The following is a 17,428-nucleotide window of genomic DNA, read 5'->3' on the forward strand; positions in this document are numbered from 1 at the left end:
AGCAACCTGGTCTAGTTAAGGATATCCAAGCCTATGGCAAGGAGGTTGGATTAGATGATCTCTAAAGTCCCTTCCAACCTAAGACATTCTATGTTTCTGTGTTTAACTTCTGAATGTTTTTCTTCAGGAATTTACTTTAGGGGTGCAATTGAAGCTAAACAACCTATCAAAATGCCACTTATAAGCTATTATGAACATGTTAGGAACCTGATACTTTAGCATTTGGAGAAAGTATTTAAAAATCCCCAAATAAAACAAATTTAACAAACCACTATACTTGCTGTTCTTCCCCTGGGAAGGAGAAATGATAGCATGATGTGTTTATGACAGATATTAGTCATACAGCTTGAGGCAATCCTGGAAAATTCTTAACAGCCACAGGGATCTGGGTGTTACAAGCACCTGTATAGATGTAAATAATTATAGAGCAGACTAATGAACAGCTTTAGAAGCCCACACCCTGCTTCCCTTACTGCTTCTGTTGTTTTTTAATTCTCATTCCTTTCTGCTTCTCTTTTCTCCAAAATAGCTGACAGCTTTTACATCTCCATACACTGTAAATATATGTCTCTTTTTCAGTAAACAGCCATATTAAAACTGTAGACCATTAATTAAAATATATCAGGATGGAATTATTCTCAGCTCTGTCATTTTAATAAAGTCTGTTCTTTAGAATCTTGCTTCAGATGTGTAGATTTATTTCTGGAGGAAATAGATTTTTCTTGGAGTTGTTATGGACTTGGAGACGGACAATAGGATTATGTCTTAACTTAGAAATCCAAGAGCTGTCACTTCAAACATTAAAATGCAGACAGAATTGTATTATAATGTTGCCAAAGGATTAAACAGTACCCTTAACATTTTCATATGTGCACAGTTGCCTACGTAATGGACTATTTGTCGTAGTAAGTAAAACCACCAACTTTTCCATAACGAGTGGCTTTTCACCTATCGAATAGCTTTGTTTGTGTATCCCCAGCAATGCACAAACCAAGCTGATCCATTACCTTTTGGGTTTATTGTTGGATTCCATGTGAGCGTGTTTGCAGTCAGTGAAGTTTTTTTATGTTGAAAATGTGAGACTTTCATCTTGAGCAAGCATGCCTAGTTCTGCCAGGGAAAATTTATCTGCAAGTTTATGACATGGTTGCCTAGTGCTATTGCATGTCCAGGAGAGCACACGTGGAACAAAGAAAATAATTCTGTCTTGCCTGAAGTAAGTATTGAAAATTGGCTTAGATGGGTAAAATATAACAATCAAGACAAGCTTTGATACCTTTAAAAGGAAGAATAAAAAACTGTAGTAACTCTGGATGGGTATCGTAACTATTGGCTCAGGAACTATGTTCAGTTTTAAATTCCAGGTGCTGAAGTACTTGCCTGAGTATTTGATTGGCTTAGTTTAAGGCATTCAAAAGAATTATGTAGCATCTGCCACGGACTTTAGTCTCTTGGCTTTGTGTCTGCTTGCATGAGATTTAAGTTGCTATTCAGTGCATGTGTGTGCATTTATTTATTTATTTGTGCATTCATATTGTTTTAGGAGTGGTGCAGACCGCAACAGAGCCATGTTCTGCATGCTGTAGAACTCGCAATCTTTATATCATATTTTGTACTTTGACATCCTTGTTTGTTTTCAGAAAGTTAATTTCTTTGAAAAGTTCAAGTGTGGGTTAAAGTTGTTTGTTCTACTTCATTATTCCTAAATGAAACGGCCAAGTAATCCAATAAATTGTTTCTTGAACATAACGTATGACTTTTTTTATCTGGAAAGATGGCCATGAACATAGATGTTCAATTTAAGCCATATAGGTGCAGAAAACTTTTTCATCAAGTTTGTATTTTGATTCCAAATGATGGAATTTTGTTTTATTATTGTTACTGTGTATAATTGTTATGACTATTAAACTTTTTTCCTATGATTTTATTAATTTAGCAAGCATGTTTGTGTTGCTAAACTAAAATAAAGTACCAGAAGTTGGTAGAATTAGGATATGCTATCATAGATGAATACCAAGTGTTTTATCTAAAAAAGTAGCTTTAGGTGAGCTTTTAGAAAACAAAAATTGAGGATACTGTAAGGTTAAAGTAACAGTGGTAAAATTATGCTCAGACTAGTAGGTTCTCAAAGAGGAAAAAAAGCCTGTTTTTCACTTGTTCTGCTGCCTTTGGTGGATTGGGGTGTTAACAGATGATGGAAGTATTAGGCATCGAATACAGGAAAAGAAGGATTTTTAGTTGACATTGAGATGCATGAAGTATGGATCTCATGGCTGTTCAAATTTGCTAATATTAAAAAAAAAAAATAATTCAAGTCTTGTTTCTAGATAACGGTGCAAACCTTCATCTGCTTATAAATTCTGAATTACCGTGAAGATTAATAAACTAATATAAAAGTATTACTAAAACTCCTGTGATCACTGAACAATTAATTTACAGGAATTTTAGCTGTATGCTTAGAGATAGTTAAATCCCCTTGGTACCTCTGAAAAACTATCTCTTGATCCATGATGACACTAAAAAAAACCCCCTACCTACGTTGTGTTCCTACTCTTCCTGACACCCTCTCACTCCCAAAGCATAGTTCAATATAATTGATGCAACTCACTCATAAGAGACCTGAAACTGCTTCGTATTCATGTCTCTCTTCAGTGGAAGATCTGATCTGAAACTGGGTATGTGGGCTTTTACCCAATCTTAATCGATAATTTTTAGATGCAACTCTGTGCAACACTGATTGCAATGTGAGGAAAAACTCCATGATATAAGAGGTTTAGGAATGTTTTGGATGTTCAGATGTGCCTGAACTAGAAATGCTGCTGCAGTGTTTGTTGCTTTTGTGGGGCCGTTGCTGTTACTGACGCCAAGTAATGCTTCCTTTTAGGTTGAGTGCTATGACTATGATAGTGATGGGTCTCATGATCTCATCGGAAGTTTTCAGACTACAATGTCAAAACTGAAGGAAGCATCTCGGTCCTCACCTGTAAGTCTTACATAGTCTAAGCTGCCTGTGTGGTTTTAATAAGCTCTTTTACTCATTTTGGAGCAAAACTTACATCACTTGACTTGGAGTTGTGTTAGGTTACACCTTAACACTATTACTGTAGTTGAGGGTGACTCACATTTACATTATGCATCCATTTTTGTAGGATTAATATATCAGTTACAGTTTCTAATATTACATATCTAAATACCAAACGGTCAGCACAAGCGAATTTCACTAGTCGTAAAAATACAGGAAAAAAAAGGTGTCAAAAGATAGAATGCAGTACAAATTTCACTGCAGTTAAAAGGCCAAAGCTTGTAGTATTTTTTCATGTTTTACTCCCTTATTTCAGGTATGCCACTTACTCACTCAACTGTGCATAATAGCTGATATGAAAAAATCCAACACTTTTGTCACTGCATAAAAATGAATGTGTTATGTTTTGGTGGCTCTTCCTTAAAGTGAAATTACCCTTCCTGTTCTTACTAACTGTAACAATTTACAAACATTTTAATAGGCAAGGTTTACATTCGCGAGAGGAAAAGTAGTGTAGTGACCTTAACATACAAGTCTTTGTTTTATGGACATGGTTTTTACCAAAATATTTACCATCATTTTTTTTAATTCTGTAAAACCTGGAGAACATCCATTAATACTAATAGCGTATATGAGTGCCTGCTTGTACTTTTCTAACATCTTGAGTGTTGCATTTGTACTAAATTCTTCAGAGCTGTTGAATCATAGAACTGTCAGGGTTGGAAGGGACTTTAAAGATCATCTAGTTCCAACCCCCCCCACCATGGGCAGGGACATCCCCCACTAGACCAGGTTGCCCAGAGCCCCATCCAGCCTGGCCTTAAAAACTTCCAGGGATGGGGCTGCCACCACCTCTCTGGGCAACCTGTGCCAGTGTCTCAACACCCTCATGGGGAAGAACTTCTTCCTAACATCCAATCTGAACCGATCCATCTCTGGCTTTAATCCATTCCCCCTAGTCCTGTCACTATCCGACATCCTAAAAAGCCCCTCACCAGCTTTCTTGTAGGCCCCCTTGAGATACTGGAAGGCCACAGTAAGGTCTCCTCGGAGTCTTCTTTTCTGCAGACTGAACAGCCCCAACTCTCTCAGTCTGTCTTCACAGGAGAGGTGCTCCAGCCCTCTGATCATCCTCGTGGCCCTTCTCTGGACACACTCCAGCACGTCCATATCTTTCATGTGCTGCTTTGTACCCTGCAACGCTTTTCCTTTAGATATGTCTTTCTGAATTAATTTTGAATTATGCATGGTTGAGCTTAATGCCTCTTAAGGTTTTGCACTATTTGTAAGAAATTTTCCACTTCTATCCTCCACATGTAATTCATATGCTGCCCTGTTGAAACTCTTAGGTTTTTGGGGTTTTTTTGCTAGATTTTTATGGGCCAGATGGTATCAGTTTAGCTTTCAGTGCTGACAGTGATCCTTTTTATTATTTTAATTAGTGTGCAAAAAATAAATTTAGGAACAGGAGTATTTAATAAATTTCTTTTTGCTTTTTTAAAATGAAGATTTTTATGGATCTTTTAACAAGATGTTTTTCTTCATTTTTCCTTTTTTAAAAGTTGCACTTTTGCTATAGAGCAGTATCTTAAACAAACTTGGCAAGCTTCTATGTTCGTGTTTTCAAGCACATATTTTTTGTAAGAACTGTGATAGTGAGTTCCTGTGCAGTTTGAAGAGTGTCGTGTAAAGGCTCATTGGGAATCTAATGCCTATTTTCAGTGTGTCCCTAGTAGCATAGTAGGTGTGGTCTCTTGAATTTAAAGGAAAGGCATTTCAAGTTGTAATCTGCCCATGCTGGTTTTGGAAATGCTTTAAGAAAGTTTTCAGGAGAACTGTGGCTATAACTACTCTAAATAACTTACTGCTGTGTCAGTAAGATGAAGTGAAGGTAAGATACCACAAAAATAATGTGCTCCAGATTTCTGCTACCTTTAAAAGGGGTTAGCCTCTCGTCCTACGTGACCTGATTTTGATAATATCTGTGACATACTTCTAGTGCACATTAGAATTTCACTTTATATATTCCAAGTGTGATCTTCAATTACTTCCACAATTCTACCATCAGCTGTACCTCTGGGAGATTTGGCACAACTTCTTTCAAATTTACATGGGGTGAGCTGTATGACTGTATCCTCAGTTGCTGAAAAAGCTGAAATTTATGACAGAGGTGAATGGGTTGTTTCTCATTCTCTGCAGAATTGCTGAGGTTTTCTATTATTTTTTTCCTCTTCCCTTAAGGTCTATCTTTCCCCCAAGCATGCTGTTAGTGAGCTCTGGTTGGAGAATTCTAAAATGTAGTTCAAAGATTATCAAAGCTATGTATCTTATGGCTGTTATTACCAAGTACCTCATCAATTGACATAGTACAAAAAAAAGTCCCCAAAATAACAATTTCCATCAGACAGAAGTCATGTTGGAGGGGGCCTGTTAGCTCAGTCGGTTGAGCATGGTGCTGATAACACCAAGGTTGCGGGTTTGGTTCCTGTTCTGTCCCCATGTGTTGCCTGATCTAGTTGAGAGGCGTCCCTGCCCATGACAGGGAGATTGGATTAAATGATCTCTGAGGTCGCTTCCAGCCTAGGCCATTCTATGATTCTATGAAAAAAAAAGATAAACAAGATGCATGTAGACTTCTCAGGTGCTGACCTTGTAAATACATGTTTTCACTTGAGAGTAATTGTAAGGTGACTTTTTAGAACTTAATTAACTTGAACCAAAGCAGTGGAACCTGATTCTGGCACTGAGCCAGAAGGCAGATCTGGAATACCTCCTCAAGACTCTTTATGCACCAGACACGCTAGTGCCACCGTGACTGTACGATGGCAGGAGCTACTTAGCCTGGCAAGCTGTTGATTGCACTTGGAGGTTGAGATATTGTTTTAGTTGATGGAGCCCGAACCACTGATTTTGGAATGTCTAATCATAACACCTCTTGCTTCGTACATTACTGCCACAGCTACTGGAAACAGTGATGCTTTCCCTGAATCATCCTGTCTTTACTGAAGGGGAAGTTGTTAGCAAAATTCTCTGAAGGAAAATGATGCAGAATATCTTTGTCTGGTTGAAACACAGGTGTCTAAACAAATATATTTGTAAGCTTTTGGGTAAGAGAGGATTTCTGTCTTGAAAATGTGTTTTTTGAAGATGACAGGCTGAGCTTACTTGTACTTGATAGTGAAGTGTATTGTGAATTTAGTATAAGCCCAAAGTATCAGTCTTAGAATAAAGATTTTTATTTATTTATTTATTTGTTGCATAAATGGTAATAATAGTGCTTTTTTGGATTTGTTTGCATTCATTCAGGTTGAATTTGAGTGCATCAATGAGAAGAAGAGACAGAAGAAAAAAACCTATAAAAACTCTGGCATTGTGAGTGTTAAGCACTGTGAGGTCAGTAACATTCCGATGTGACACTGTTCAGATATAATAACCCCCATCTAGTACACCTTCACCCTCAAACTGTAAGAAACTTTAAAATCACTGGAGTTACAGACAAGGAAAATATTTAAGGGCTCTGGTTCATATAAGGAGAGACAGATTGACGGCTGAATTGTCTGTCTGTCCTCCCCTGTGCCCTCACTTTCTCTGGATGATGCTATCTATATGGCAGAGGTTGTTTAACAATTTTTAAGGTGTTCCTCAACCACTGCACTTACCAACTCCCTATTTTATGGTGAATTAAAATTTAGTAAGTCTATTGTACTAGGCTATTTTATAAATGGTAGTGCTTTTGGAGCTGCTTTGTTGTCTGCCTGTAGTTTTGTAAAAGGCCTGATTCTGATGAACTGTGTGGGTGATGACGGACGCTGTGAATATCGTCTCTGCAGAGCGTGGGTGGGATGTTTCTAGAGGTAAAAGTAGTGGTTTGCATGGAACAGATCTGAAATGTCAAAAGTTGCTACAATAATGCATATTGGTTTTGTCCTGTTAAAAAAAAAAAGTTAATTTCTGTCTTTAACTTCTATTTCTAGATCATAATAGAATGCACATTCCTTGATTACATCATGGGTGGGTGTCAGCTGAATTTCACAGTAAGTTAATTCATTTATATAAAGTAGCTTTTGAGTTTTGGGACAAACTTGTGCTCTTCTTTTAATTTTTTTTTTCCTGTAGCATGAAGGGGGGAAGCCATTTTGCCAGAGTCTGTCTGTCTAGACTGTTTAGAAAAAAATATTTTTTTACTCATGACACGAATTTCGGAACCTGTAGTGTTCTGTTCATTAGGAGCTAGCTGTGCTGCATGGATAGAGAACAAAGTAAAATTTACAGTTCTCTGATTTGCTTCAAGCTTCCTTTTCATAAGGGCTCTTTTTTATTTTTTTTCTTCATTTTTTTTTCCCCTTCTCTGACCACTTTTGCCCTTGATGGTGGTTTTCAAGGCCCGTTGCTTGATGCAGGCAACATACGGAAGCCATCATATTCAGTTATGTAATTCACAAACCAAATGCAGTACAAATCACAGCAAGACTTCATCCTGGTAATATGCCTCATCACCAAAGCAAAGAGGACTCGCTGGGGTCGGACTAGGCTTCTGTGGTGTCTGGCTAGCCACGCTTCGGAGAGGAAGGATGCATATGGCAAGATGCAAGATGAAATTAATTTAACAGCTGCTGAAGAGCTGCTGTGAATGGTAACTGAAAGTTAGCACAGTGAAAACCTGACAGATAAGAGTAATCTCAACAGAGGTACAGAGCTTCTGCGGGTTTTATAGTGGCATTGTTTTAAGAGTGTTAATATGCTTAGAAATCTGCATGGAAGGATTGTGCCTGTTAGATTTGTAGATATCCGCTTAACTATTGTTTTCAACTCTGTCATGATTTTCACTTTGCCTTTGCTAGAGCGAAGAAACATAATGTTACCTCTAACAGCAATTTTATGTAAATATTGCATTTGACAGGTGGGGATAGATTTTACAGGCTCCAATGGAGACCCTCGCTCTCCAGACTCTTTGCATTACCTCAGCCCTAATGGAGTTAATGAGTACCTAACAGCCATTTGGTCTGTAGGTATGGTCATTCAGGACTATGACACGTAAGTTTTAGATATTTATTTGAAATATTTTTTAGATATGTATAGGTTTTTGTGATAGTTTCTTAAACCAGTGTTGAGGATTCCAGCAGATACATCAGAATGAAACTTCTGAGCTGACACACAGAGCTAAAAATGACTTTGTAATCACTGTGCAATTGCATAATCATAAGCAGAAGCTTGTGTTTACAGCAGACAAGCAAACTTTTCATCTGAAATGTAAAGAGCAGCGTTAATTTAAATGAATGGTTACATTCTTGCCCATTTAGTGTTACAGACTTCTTTTTGGTCCTAGAAATGATTAGCAGGAGGAACTTCCACTTAATTTTGCCTTTTAATGCTTAATAAACAGCATTTTTAATGGTCAAAAGCAGCACTGATTAGCTAAACTTACTGAATCATGACGGCTTTTAAAGGAAGGCACTAACTTCATTTTCTTTAAAATTACTTTTTAGAGATAAGATGTTTCCAGCCTTTGGATTTGGTGCACAAATTCCTCCTTCCTTCCAGGTAAATGGGATATGTAAATGCACTACATAAGAGAACTTAAAGCATTTAATTCAGGAGGAGATTGTATATACAGTCCTGACTATGTCTTTTGTGTATTTGACAGGTTTCACATGAGTTCCCCATAAATTTTAACCCATCAAACCCATTCTGTAACGGTAAGTGAGAAAGTAACATCAGACCTAGAGAAGAAAATATGTGAGGTGAAGGTATAAAAACACTTGAAAAGTGAACTATGAAGCACTTTGTTCTAATTAAATAATCATAGAATGTGTTGGACTGGAAAGGACCTCCAAAGGTCATCTATTCCCACTCCCTTTCAGTGAGCAGGGACATTTTGAACTAGATCAGGTTGCTCAGAGCCCTATCAAGCCTGACCTTGAATGAGTTTAGCTGTGTAGCAGGAACAATTTTATAACTGTGTTTTTTCAGTTACTAGAAATACCATTTGGTCTGCCTCTGTAATGACTTGTGAAAGATGTGTATTAAATCGCTAGGGCACGTTGCAGGTAAGCTGAGAATGGCTCTCTCATGTTGTCAAGCCGCTTCTTTTTACTTTACTGCTGGCATGGAGTTGTCTAGTGAAGATGTCTGTAATGTCTGTAAGTATCTAAAGGATGGGTGCAAGGAGAATGGAGCTGGACTTCTCAGTAGTGCCCACTGACAGGACAAGAAGCAGCAGGCAAAAGCTGCAACACATGAAGTTTCATCTAAATATGAGAAAGCGCTTCTTTATTGTGAGGGTGACAGAGCACTGGCACAGACTGCCCAGGGAGGTTGTGGAGTCTCCTTCTCTGGAGACTTTCAAAGGCCACCTGGATGCAGTCCTGTGTGATGTGCTCTAAGCAATCCTGCTTTAGTGAGGGATGTTGGCCTAGATTGCTGGATGACCTTTCCAGCCCCAGTGATTCTGTGAGTGTGATGCTGCTTCTCTTCAACGTGGCCTTTCTGATATGCAACTAGCTGCCACAGGCTGCAAGATGAAGAGAACTGTTGTAGTTCAGTTTTGTGCACTTGAGCGTGGCCTTTCTATTCGCGAGCATTTGGCCTTTCTAGTCACATAGCATGTTGAGCACGTGCATTAGCATTGGTCAAGCTGAAGGCCTCCATTGTTTGCGAGTCTTTTTTTTTTTCATCATGGTTGGTTTTAAATCTTCGCATCATCACTTTAAATAACTAATACATACAATATGTTAGGAAGATAGAGTGCTTCAAAATATCCTAAATCTAATATGAAGAAATTAATGTGATCTGCTTGTGTTCTCTAGGGATCCAAGGCATTGTTGATGCGTATCGGGCTTGTCTTCCTCAAGTGAAGTTATATGGGCCAACAAATTTTTCTCCAATTATAAATCATGTGGCAAGATTTGCTGCTGCAGCTACACAACAGCAAACAGCATCTGTAAGTTCTGTATGGTAGAGTGTGTATTTTTCTTCCTTTTTTCTCTCCTTTCTAGTTTACTACTTTTTTAAGTTTGTAAGTGTACTTGTTTAGACAGCTGGCCATTGTGGATTGTTTCGTACCCTTAAAATGAGATAAAAAATAACTGATTTCTACAGATTGTACATAACAATTCTCTACTAAATTAACTAAATAAAATCTTCAGAGTTGTAATATCAGCTTAAAATTATGTGGTGTCTTTATAGTGTCTTCTATTCAAAGCTCTTGCAGTGCTGTACAGTATTAAAGTGTAGTTTAAGCCAGTTCATATAGGAAAGTGAGTTAACCTCAGGTGAGAAAAATTGACTAGACCTTGTTTCACATCAGAGAGCTCAGAGATAAATCATAGAATGGCCTAGGCTGGAATGGACCTCAGAGGTCATTTAATCCAACCTCCCTGCCATGGGCAGGGACACCTCTCAACTAAATCAGGCAACACATGGGGACCGAGTGGGGATTGAACCTGCAGCACCACACTCTAATGAGTAATGTAACAAAGAAATGGAGGATATAGCTCCTGGTACTTAGGTACCAACGTAGGTAATCAACTGTCCGTGCTATAAAGCTTTAGGTGCTGTGTGTTCTGTGCCCTCCTCCCTATTAAAATTGTGTGCACGAGTTGTTTACCATAAGAAGAAAGAGGAACCCTGAAAAGCAAGAGTATTGAATCATTTAGATAACAATCCATGCAAGTTCAACAAATGTGAAGCCCTATATTTCATAAGTCACTGATGATAACAGATACTGGTGTCTTAGACATGATGTAAAAGCAGAGAATAAAATTAGCTATTTGGAAAAGAGCTATTGATTTTTCATATGTCAAGAGGTTTATAAGATTTTGCTTTTGTAGTCTTTCAGTAGTAACTGTCATCTCTTCTCTATGTATATATATTAGGAAAGTAGCAAAACCTCCTGTAAGGTGTTTTTGGTGGTTTTTTGTTTGTTTTTTCTGAGAGTGCAATATACCTAGCAAGAGATACAGATTTTCTGCCTGAATGGATGTATTGAAGAAATTTTGCTGCCTTGCCTTTTAATGTGTATCATAAATATTTTACTTGGGTTTTGGTTCTGGGTGTTTTGGGAATTTTTTCAGTGTAGAGGAAATAGAAGAAGAGAGAGAGAAATCCAGTGTGATGGGCTATCAGGCTGCTGGTTATAGCCTTATTTGATCATTGTCGCTGTGTAGGCATTTCTGCTGGAGTCGGGGAATGAAGGGCTGGGGAGCAATATGAGAAAGGGTGATACCTGAACACAGCAGATAAGGGGAAAACTAATTATTTTGGAGGCAGATAAGGGAGGATAGGAAGTGAAGTACTGAAGAGGGGACTTCTGAGAATACTGGGACTACCTTTGGAACTTGGATTTGTGCTGCCCAGTCGTTGACTGAAATGAAGCAAGTGAGAGTCGACCAGAAGTTCAAAAAGCGTTTGATAGTTTCTGAACTTTGTAGTTCTAGTTTGTTCTTGGCACTTCAGTGGAGAACAGAGGCTAAGATGCCAACCTTTAGAAGCCCTGGCAGTACAGGGGAAGCAACTGAAGTGCTATTTGACTAAATTACTGAAGTACTGCAAGGTGGTTTCAGATGCCTTGGTAATTAACTTCATAAAGCAGCTAGAAAACATGATTAAAGGAGTTTGAAAATGGGCGTACTGTTTTTCAGCACAAAAGGATGCATTTTAATGTGACATACACTGAAAAAATTGTAGGGCCGTTCCATTATCCTAGCTATCACTCTTTTGTTAATTTGTTCTTAACTGAATGAAGCACAGAATAGGACTTCATAATGGTACTGATAGACCAGGAAGGAAACAAATACAAGTTTCACGGGTCTTACCTGTCCAAAACCTCAGTAACCTGCCTTCTGTTCCAGGACAAATAGTTGGAAGATAGGTTTATCTGGAAATTTCGGAGAGGGGGAGAAGGGTGATACCATTGGGTTTTTGGGAGGTAGCTGTTTAAAGATATTTTAAAAGATTGTTTATGTTGTGCTTATACTGTCTTCAGACTGCACAGATGAAGCCTGACCATAACTTAGATGTGTAATTGGAAAATGGAGTAAGTGCATTGACTATGCTCGGAGCAACATCAGGATGTAGTCTGTATGTGCATTTTTCTAAGTGTACCTGCCTACAGGTTTTCTGTTTCTTTGTCATAACACACTGTTTATTGATTTGGCAGCAATACTTTATACTTCTTATCATAACGGATGGTGTGATAACAGACCTAGATCAGACTCGAACTGCCATAGTTAATGCTTCAAAATTGCCCATGTCCATTATCATCGTTGGAGTTGGAGGAGCAGACTTCGATGCTATGGAGTTTCTTGATGGTGACAACGGAGTTCTTAGGTCCTCATCAGGAGAACCAGCTGTCAGAGACATTGTCCAGTTTGTGCCGTTCAGGAAGTTCCAAAATGTAGGTAATCTTAATTGTGCACTTAATTATTGTAGAGATATGCTGGTTTTGCTAGGATATCTTATGTATAGTCCTAAGCTTTTACAGTGTCTCTAAAATGGAGTCGGAAGTCTGAGATAAATTTTTATCAAATGCTGGAAAAAAAAAGATTAGAAAACGTCAGCATCGGTAGAATTTCCATTAGGTAAGATGATTCATATTTAAATAGACTCCTTCTGATTTCAGCACTGCATTTCTGACAAGTTGCTGCAAGGGAATTGCCTTTGTAAATCTCCCTCAGACTTGATTAAATAAATTGATGTGTTTTTTCATTTGGGAGGAAGAACTTACTGTAGTTTTGTTCTTATGCCAAAGTGTTTTTTATTTGTAATTGCCCATTTGTAAATGCAGGTTAGTCTCACTTTATAGTGTTAAAATTCAAGGCTAAATCAGAGAGGTTGTTACCAGTGGAAATTGTGTGTGGGCACAGTAGTGGGGATAGTTTTCCTTACCATTAGAACAACTATACCAAAAAAATAGGTGGTGAAAGAATGGAGTCCTGATTTTTTTTTTTTTGCTGTAGAGCCCAGTAAAATGGACAGGCTAGTACAGTCTGGCTTTTAAATGTCATATTGCTGAAAAAAAGTTGATTAAAAAACCTAAATAATTAGTATTTTTATTTCAATGCTAATATATTCTAATTTTGGTTTGATTCTTATTATTAAGCCATTAATAATACTCCTTATACATTCTTACTCTGAATTTTTATTTTTGATACAAGTTCTTTGTTTAATCTCAGAGAAACTCAGGCAAACTGAAAGGAGGAGGATAGCAAAGTCAATACAGAATATGCTCACTGAATAATGCACTTGGATGAAAATTAACTCCTTGTCAATACTGAGTATAAAATTATATGTTCAAATGCTTCCCACTTATAGAAAAAGGGATGCTTTATTTTTTTTGCATGGATACTTAGTCTTACAGTAAAAACTATCTAGAAAAGCCTCCCTGTAGTGATGCAGTTACTGTGGATGAGACTTGGTGGAAAAGGTTGCGGATGGATTAGAAGAGCTCTTGAGGGGTCATCTTAAGCAGATAGTGGACGTGCGTTTACATGACTGAAGTTCCCTGTCTGCATTGCGTTTGTGTGTGTGTGTGTGTGTGTTTAATGTAATGAAAGGTGTCTTCAAGCATGACAGCCCTTTGCACACCCAGTTCCTCCTCACTGGAACGAGGCAGCCAGCTAGTTCGTGGTAATGGGAGTGGGAAGATAAAGATACCAGGGAAGCTTCCATCTGTCCCACAGGGGCACCGTGCAAAGTCCGCTGTCAAATGCCATGCTTCATGTTGGCCTCATAGAGAAGGTGCTTATCACCCATCTTAGGATCTCTGTTAACAGTTGGTGGAAACTAAAACTTGGTGTTCTTTTTTTTTATAAGTCTCCAAAAGAAGCTCTGGCGCAGTGTGTCCTGGCAGAAGTCCCGCAGCAAGTGGTGAACTACTTCAGCACCTACAAACTGCAACCTCCTAGGAATCCTGCTGCAGAGTGAATGGGCTGAGCAGGGAAGCTGAGACTTTGGGCTTGCTTTACTTGCTATATCTACAGACTTTGGTTTGCAAGATACTTCTGTATACTTGTATACACGCACCTCTGTATGGTAATGTTGGATAGCTTTTGCCTGCAAATCACTTTGCCAAGTCTGCCTTTCAAAGGGCGAAATTGTACTTGTGTTAATATTTGATGCTGATTGGAGAAATAGGGCTTAAGTGGGTGCATTTTATTTTGAAAAAATAAGGAAGGGGAAAAAAAGTGGCTGAATAGAGAGAAGAGGCAGAGCGGCTGGAAGTGGAACAGCTGCCTTCTTGATATTTATGGCTGGTGGGAATGTTCTGTTGCTTTTGTAGAGTTCATCACCAAGCTCTGCAGTTTCTCAGTGATCACAAAACCTGAAATGAAATGAAAAAGAGGGTGTATCCTCACCAAGCAGATAAAAATCTGTATATGTTTCAGTGAATTTGGAATACTTCAGGCTTCTGAGCTTTTTTTAAGCCACCAAAACAAAATTTTGACATGGGAGCTTTATGATTAGGCAGGTGGCAGAACAGAGCTAAATGCCCTCCTTGCCTGCCTACTTAACATTTGCCGCTTCAGTGCCTTCAGCCAGTACCTGGGATTCAGGGCTGTATGAGCATGAGCCAAACAAGTCCTTAAAGTATGTATTCTGTTATATTATGCAGTCTCTTAAAGTAGTACAGATATTACTACGGTGATTCAAGATAAACTTCTAACATCTCGGAAGAATCCTGTCGGCTTTTGAGACTGCTACTACTGTAAAGGCTGTGAGTGTGTTTTACTGTGCTGGCAAATGGGAACTCTGAATTTTGTTTTACTTGGGGGTTTTGATTTGGTTTTGTGGTTTGGGTTTTTTTTACTGTCGTGACTGTTGATCTGAAATGGGCATTTTGTGAAGTGGGAATTCACTTTTTCGTCCAAACTTTTGTCTGATTTATAACTGCATATTTTCAAAGGCACTTCTTGAAAGTGATACCTGTATTAGTTTTGTCATATTTTGAACCATGCTTCTTTTTCATGAGCCTGCTAATGGATATGTCTGCAAAAACCCCAATCTTCCCCCCCAGTACGAAGACATAAGAAAGGCTCTAAGCTCTAATCTTATAGTCATACTGCATTCCTTCAGGGGAAACAATTTCTGATTTATTTTCTTGGGTTGAGTTTTCTCTTCACCATTTACACCATTTTGTGTTTGCTTAGTTGACAGATGAAGCTTTCTTGTCTACCAGTTGCATACTGCTTGCTGTGGATCTCTTCTGATCCCATCAATGTGTGTAACCTAAGTGGATATGAAGGTTTCATTTATCACTTCCAAATTGCCCATCTTGGAACAGTAATTTTGACATTTCACATTTGAAGTGGTTTCGAGGTAGACATCCCACTCATTCGATTCTGGATAGACTAGCTCTAACATGTAAGAACAGAATGGACGCTAAATGGACACTAAATTTAACATTTTGGGGCACTCAAGATTGCACCAGGTCATAGTGTATGTGACATTTTTAGTTACTGGAGCTGCTCTGTGTGATTTTGATGTGGTGTTTGGTTTTTATTTTTTAGATATGTGCCTAATGCTGTCAAAAATTTGAATTCACATTAACCATGATGGCTGAAAGATGTGTGTATTGAGAGTGTCTTACATACCCTGTAAAACATACCAAATATTTTGTAGGCAATTGACCAGTTCTCAATCATGAATGAATATGTTGTTCTCTACTCCGTTTGGTGGAAGAGGTCCTAAATAGTTTAATAGGGGTGTGCTAAGGAGGAGATTCCGTTTCATATTAAGCCACACTGTTTCTTTTTAGAAAATCTAATTCATGTGTTTATAAAAAAAATTACAGACATCTTTTTATGAGCACTGTGTAAATATGTTGCTACTCTATACATAAATTATAATGAAGTGTCGTGCCAGATATGCAACACAAAATTCTAAGGTCAGGGAAGGTAGTTATAATGAGCCTAAATCACACTGCTATGAATTGATTTTATATGATTTGTGGAACAATCAGCTGTTTCACAGCTACATGCTCCATGTGTAGAGATAACTGGATGCAGTGTTAATGCTTTGTCTAGATTCGTTGAAGGGGATGGGTACTACTCATAGGAGTACAGGATACTACTGAAGTTCTGAGCTGTCTGCCAAAAATATGATACTGCATCGGAGTTCTGTTCCCAGTTCCAAGTTGCCATGGAGGTGTATCTAAGCACCTCAATAGGCATTATTATACTAAACGTCTGCTGCATATAAAACAAAACCTTCTGTCTGTACTCTATACATAAATTCTGAGTTTCTGCAGTAGCAAATTCATTAGGTCTTTTTAGAAGAGTGCTCACATATTCTCAAAGGTTAGGGAAATTAAATAACACATCAGCGACACCTACTCCACAATGTGCCCTGTCCTATGTAGAAAAAAAGTGTTTAGACCTGAGAGTGGCAAGAGTTGTTTTCCAGGTATAACTTCTCTTTGAGGTACAGCTAATGCCTGTTGAAAAACTTGGAAATTTCCAAGCTAAGCTGATGAAATATTCTGAGTCAAGGAATGCAGCAGATAGTGAGTCAAGGGGGATGGGAGTTACAGTGTTCTTTTGCCATTTTTCGTTTGCTTATTTTTACATGTAAAAAAAAAGCCTTAATAGCTTAAGAGTGACAAAGCAAAATACTGTCAAAAGTTTTTTTTGTAAAGTGAATGTGCTTGTAGGTCACTTGCACCACCTTGTGATAAAAATCATGTATAGCAGTCTTTGTAATAAGATGCTTTTTTGCCATATAATAGTCATAATATATACATATGTACAGTAGAGACATAAACTGTAACCAGATTTTTTTTACTTTCCTATGTATTTCATTTCAGATGAAGTTAACTGATTTACAGTGCCTATGCATTAAAAGTGTAATTTCAGTATACTGTTGTTCCATTGTAATTTTGTATTCAACATTTTCTGTGCAGTTCCTATGATTCCACAGGCTGAACAGCTCAGATCTATAACAAGTGTTATCAGATGAGAGGAAAAATACCTCAGTGGTTATGAATCTGCAGTTTATATTTCATATAGCATTTCATACTGCCTTTTGGCAAGAAGATATTCTGAAATGGAAAGGTTTTAGAAGTGATTGTTTCATGCTCTTTGCCACATTAGACCTCTCTCGTTCATGCTATTTCATAAAATTCATGCTATTTCCTGCAATTATTATAAGGTTTTCCAAAACTCGTTTTCAGAACAGCATCTCCATTTTAAACAGGGAGTGTGAAGATGTGGTTAGTTTTAGTTTTCAAATACATTGTCCTCCATTCCCTGTTTTCCTTACGTTTAAGTGTAGTCACATCTGAGATGCTTTATTGGGAAGCTTAGAGATACTGGAGACATACGTGTTGCAGCGAAGCGTGATGCCACACAGAATCTGAGTGAGCTTTCATACTGGAAGTCTTCTTCTAGGTGCTCTAGAGGAATTCATTCA

The 17,428-nt window shown here is 38.0% G+C and overlaps 1 protein-coding gene across 1 annotated transcript in view; it reads left to right on the plus strand.

Moving 5' to 3' along the window:
* Positions 1-14,005, plus strand: part of CPNE3 (copine III) — a 20,582-nt gene extending 6,577 nt beyond the window's left edge. Inside the window, exons 7-15 of the mRNA XM_009874526.1 lie at positions 2,885-2,983; positions 6,329-6,415; positions 6,997-7,056; positions 7,923-8,056; positions 8,509-8,563; positions 8,667-8,718; positions 9,829-9,962; positions 12,180-12,416; positions 13,835-14,005. Coding sequence (XP_009872828.1) covers positions 2,885-2,983; positions 6,329-6,415; positions 6,997-7,056; positions 7,923-8,056; positions 8,509-8,563; positions 8,667-8,718; positions 9,829-9,962; positions 12,180-12,416; positions 13,835-13,945 — 969 coding nt within the window. The 3' untranslated portion in view covers positions 13,946-14,005. The remainder of the gene's footprint in view (positions 1-2,884; positions 2,984-6,328; positions 6,416-6,996; positions 7,057-7,922; positions 8,057-8,508; positions 8,564-8,666; positions 8,719-9,828; positions 9,963-12,179; positions 12,417-13,834) is intronic.
* Positions 14,006-17,428: the final 3,423 nt, after the last annotated feature.

The sequence above is a fragment of the Apaloderma vittatum genome, unplaced genomic scaffold, assembly GCF_000703405.1.
Source record: "Apaloderma vittatum isolate BGI_N311 unplaced genomic scaffold, ASM70340v1 scaffold14740, whole genome shotgun sequence".
Taxonomy (NCBI): Eukaryota; Metazoa; Chordata; class Aves; order Trogoniformes; family Trogonidae; genus Apaloderma; species Apaloderma vittatum.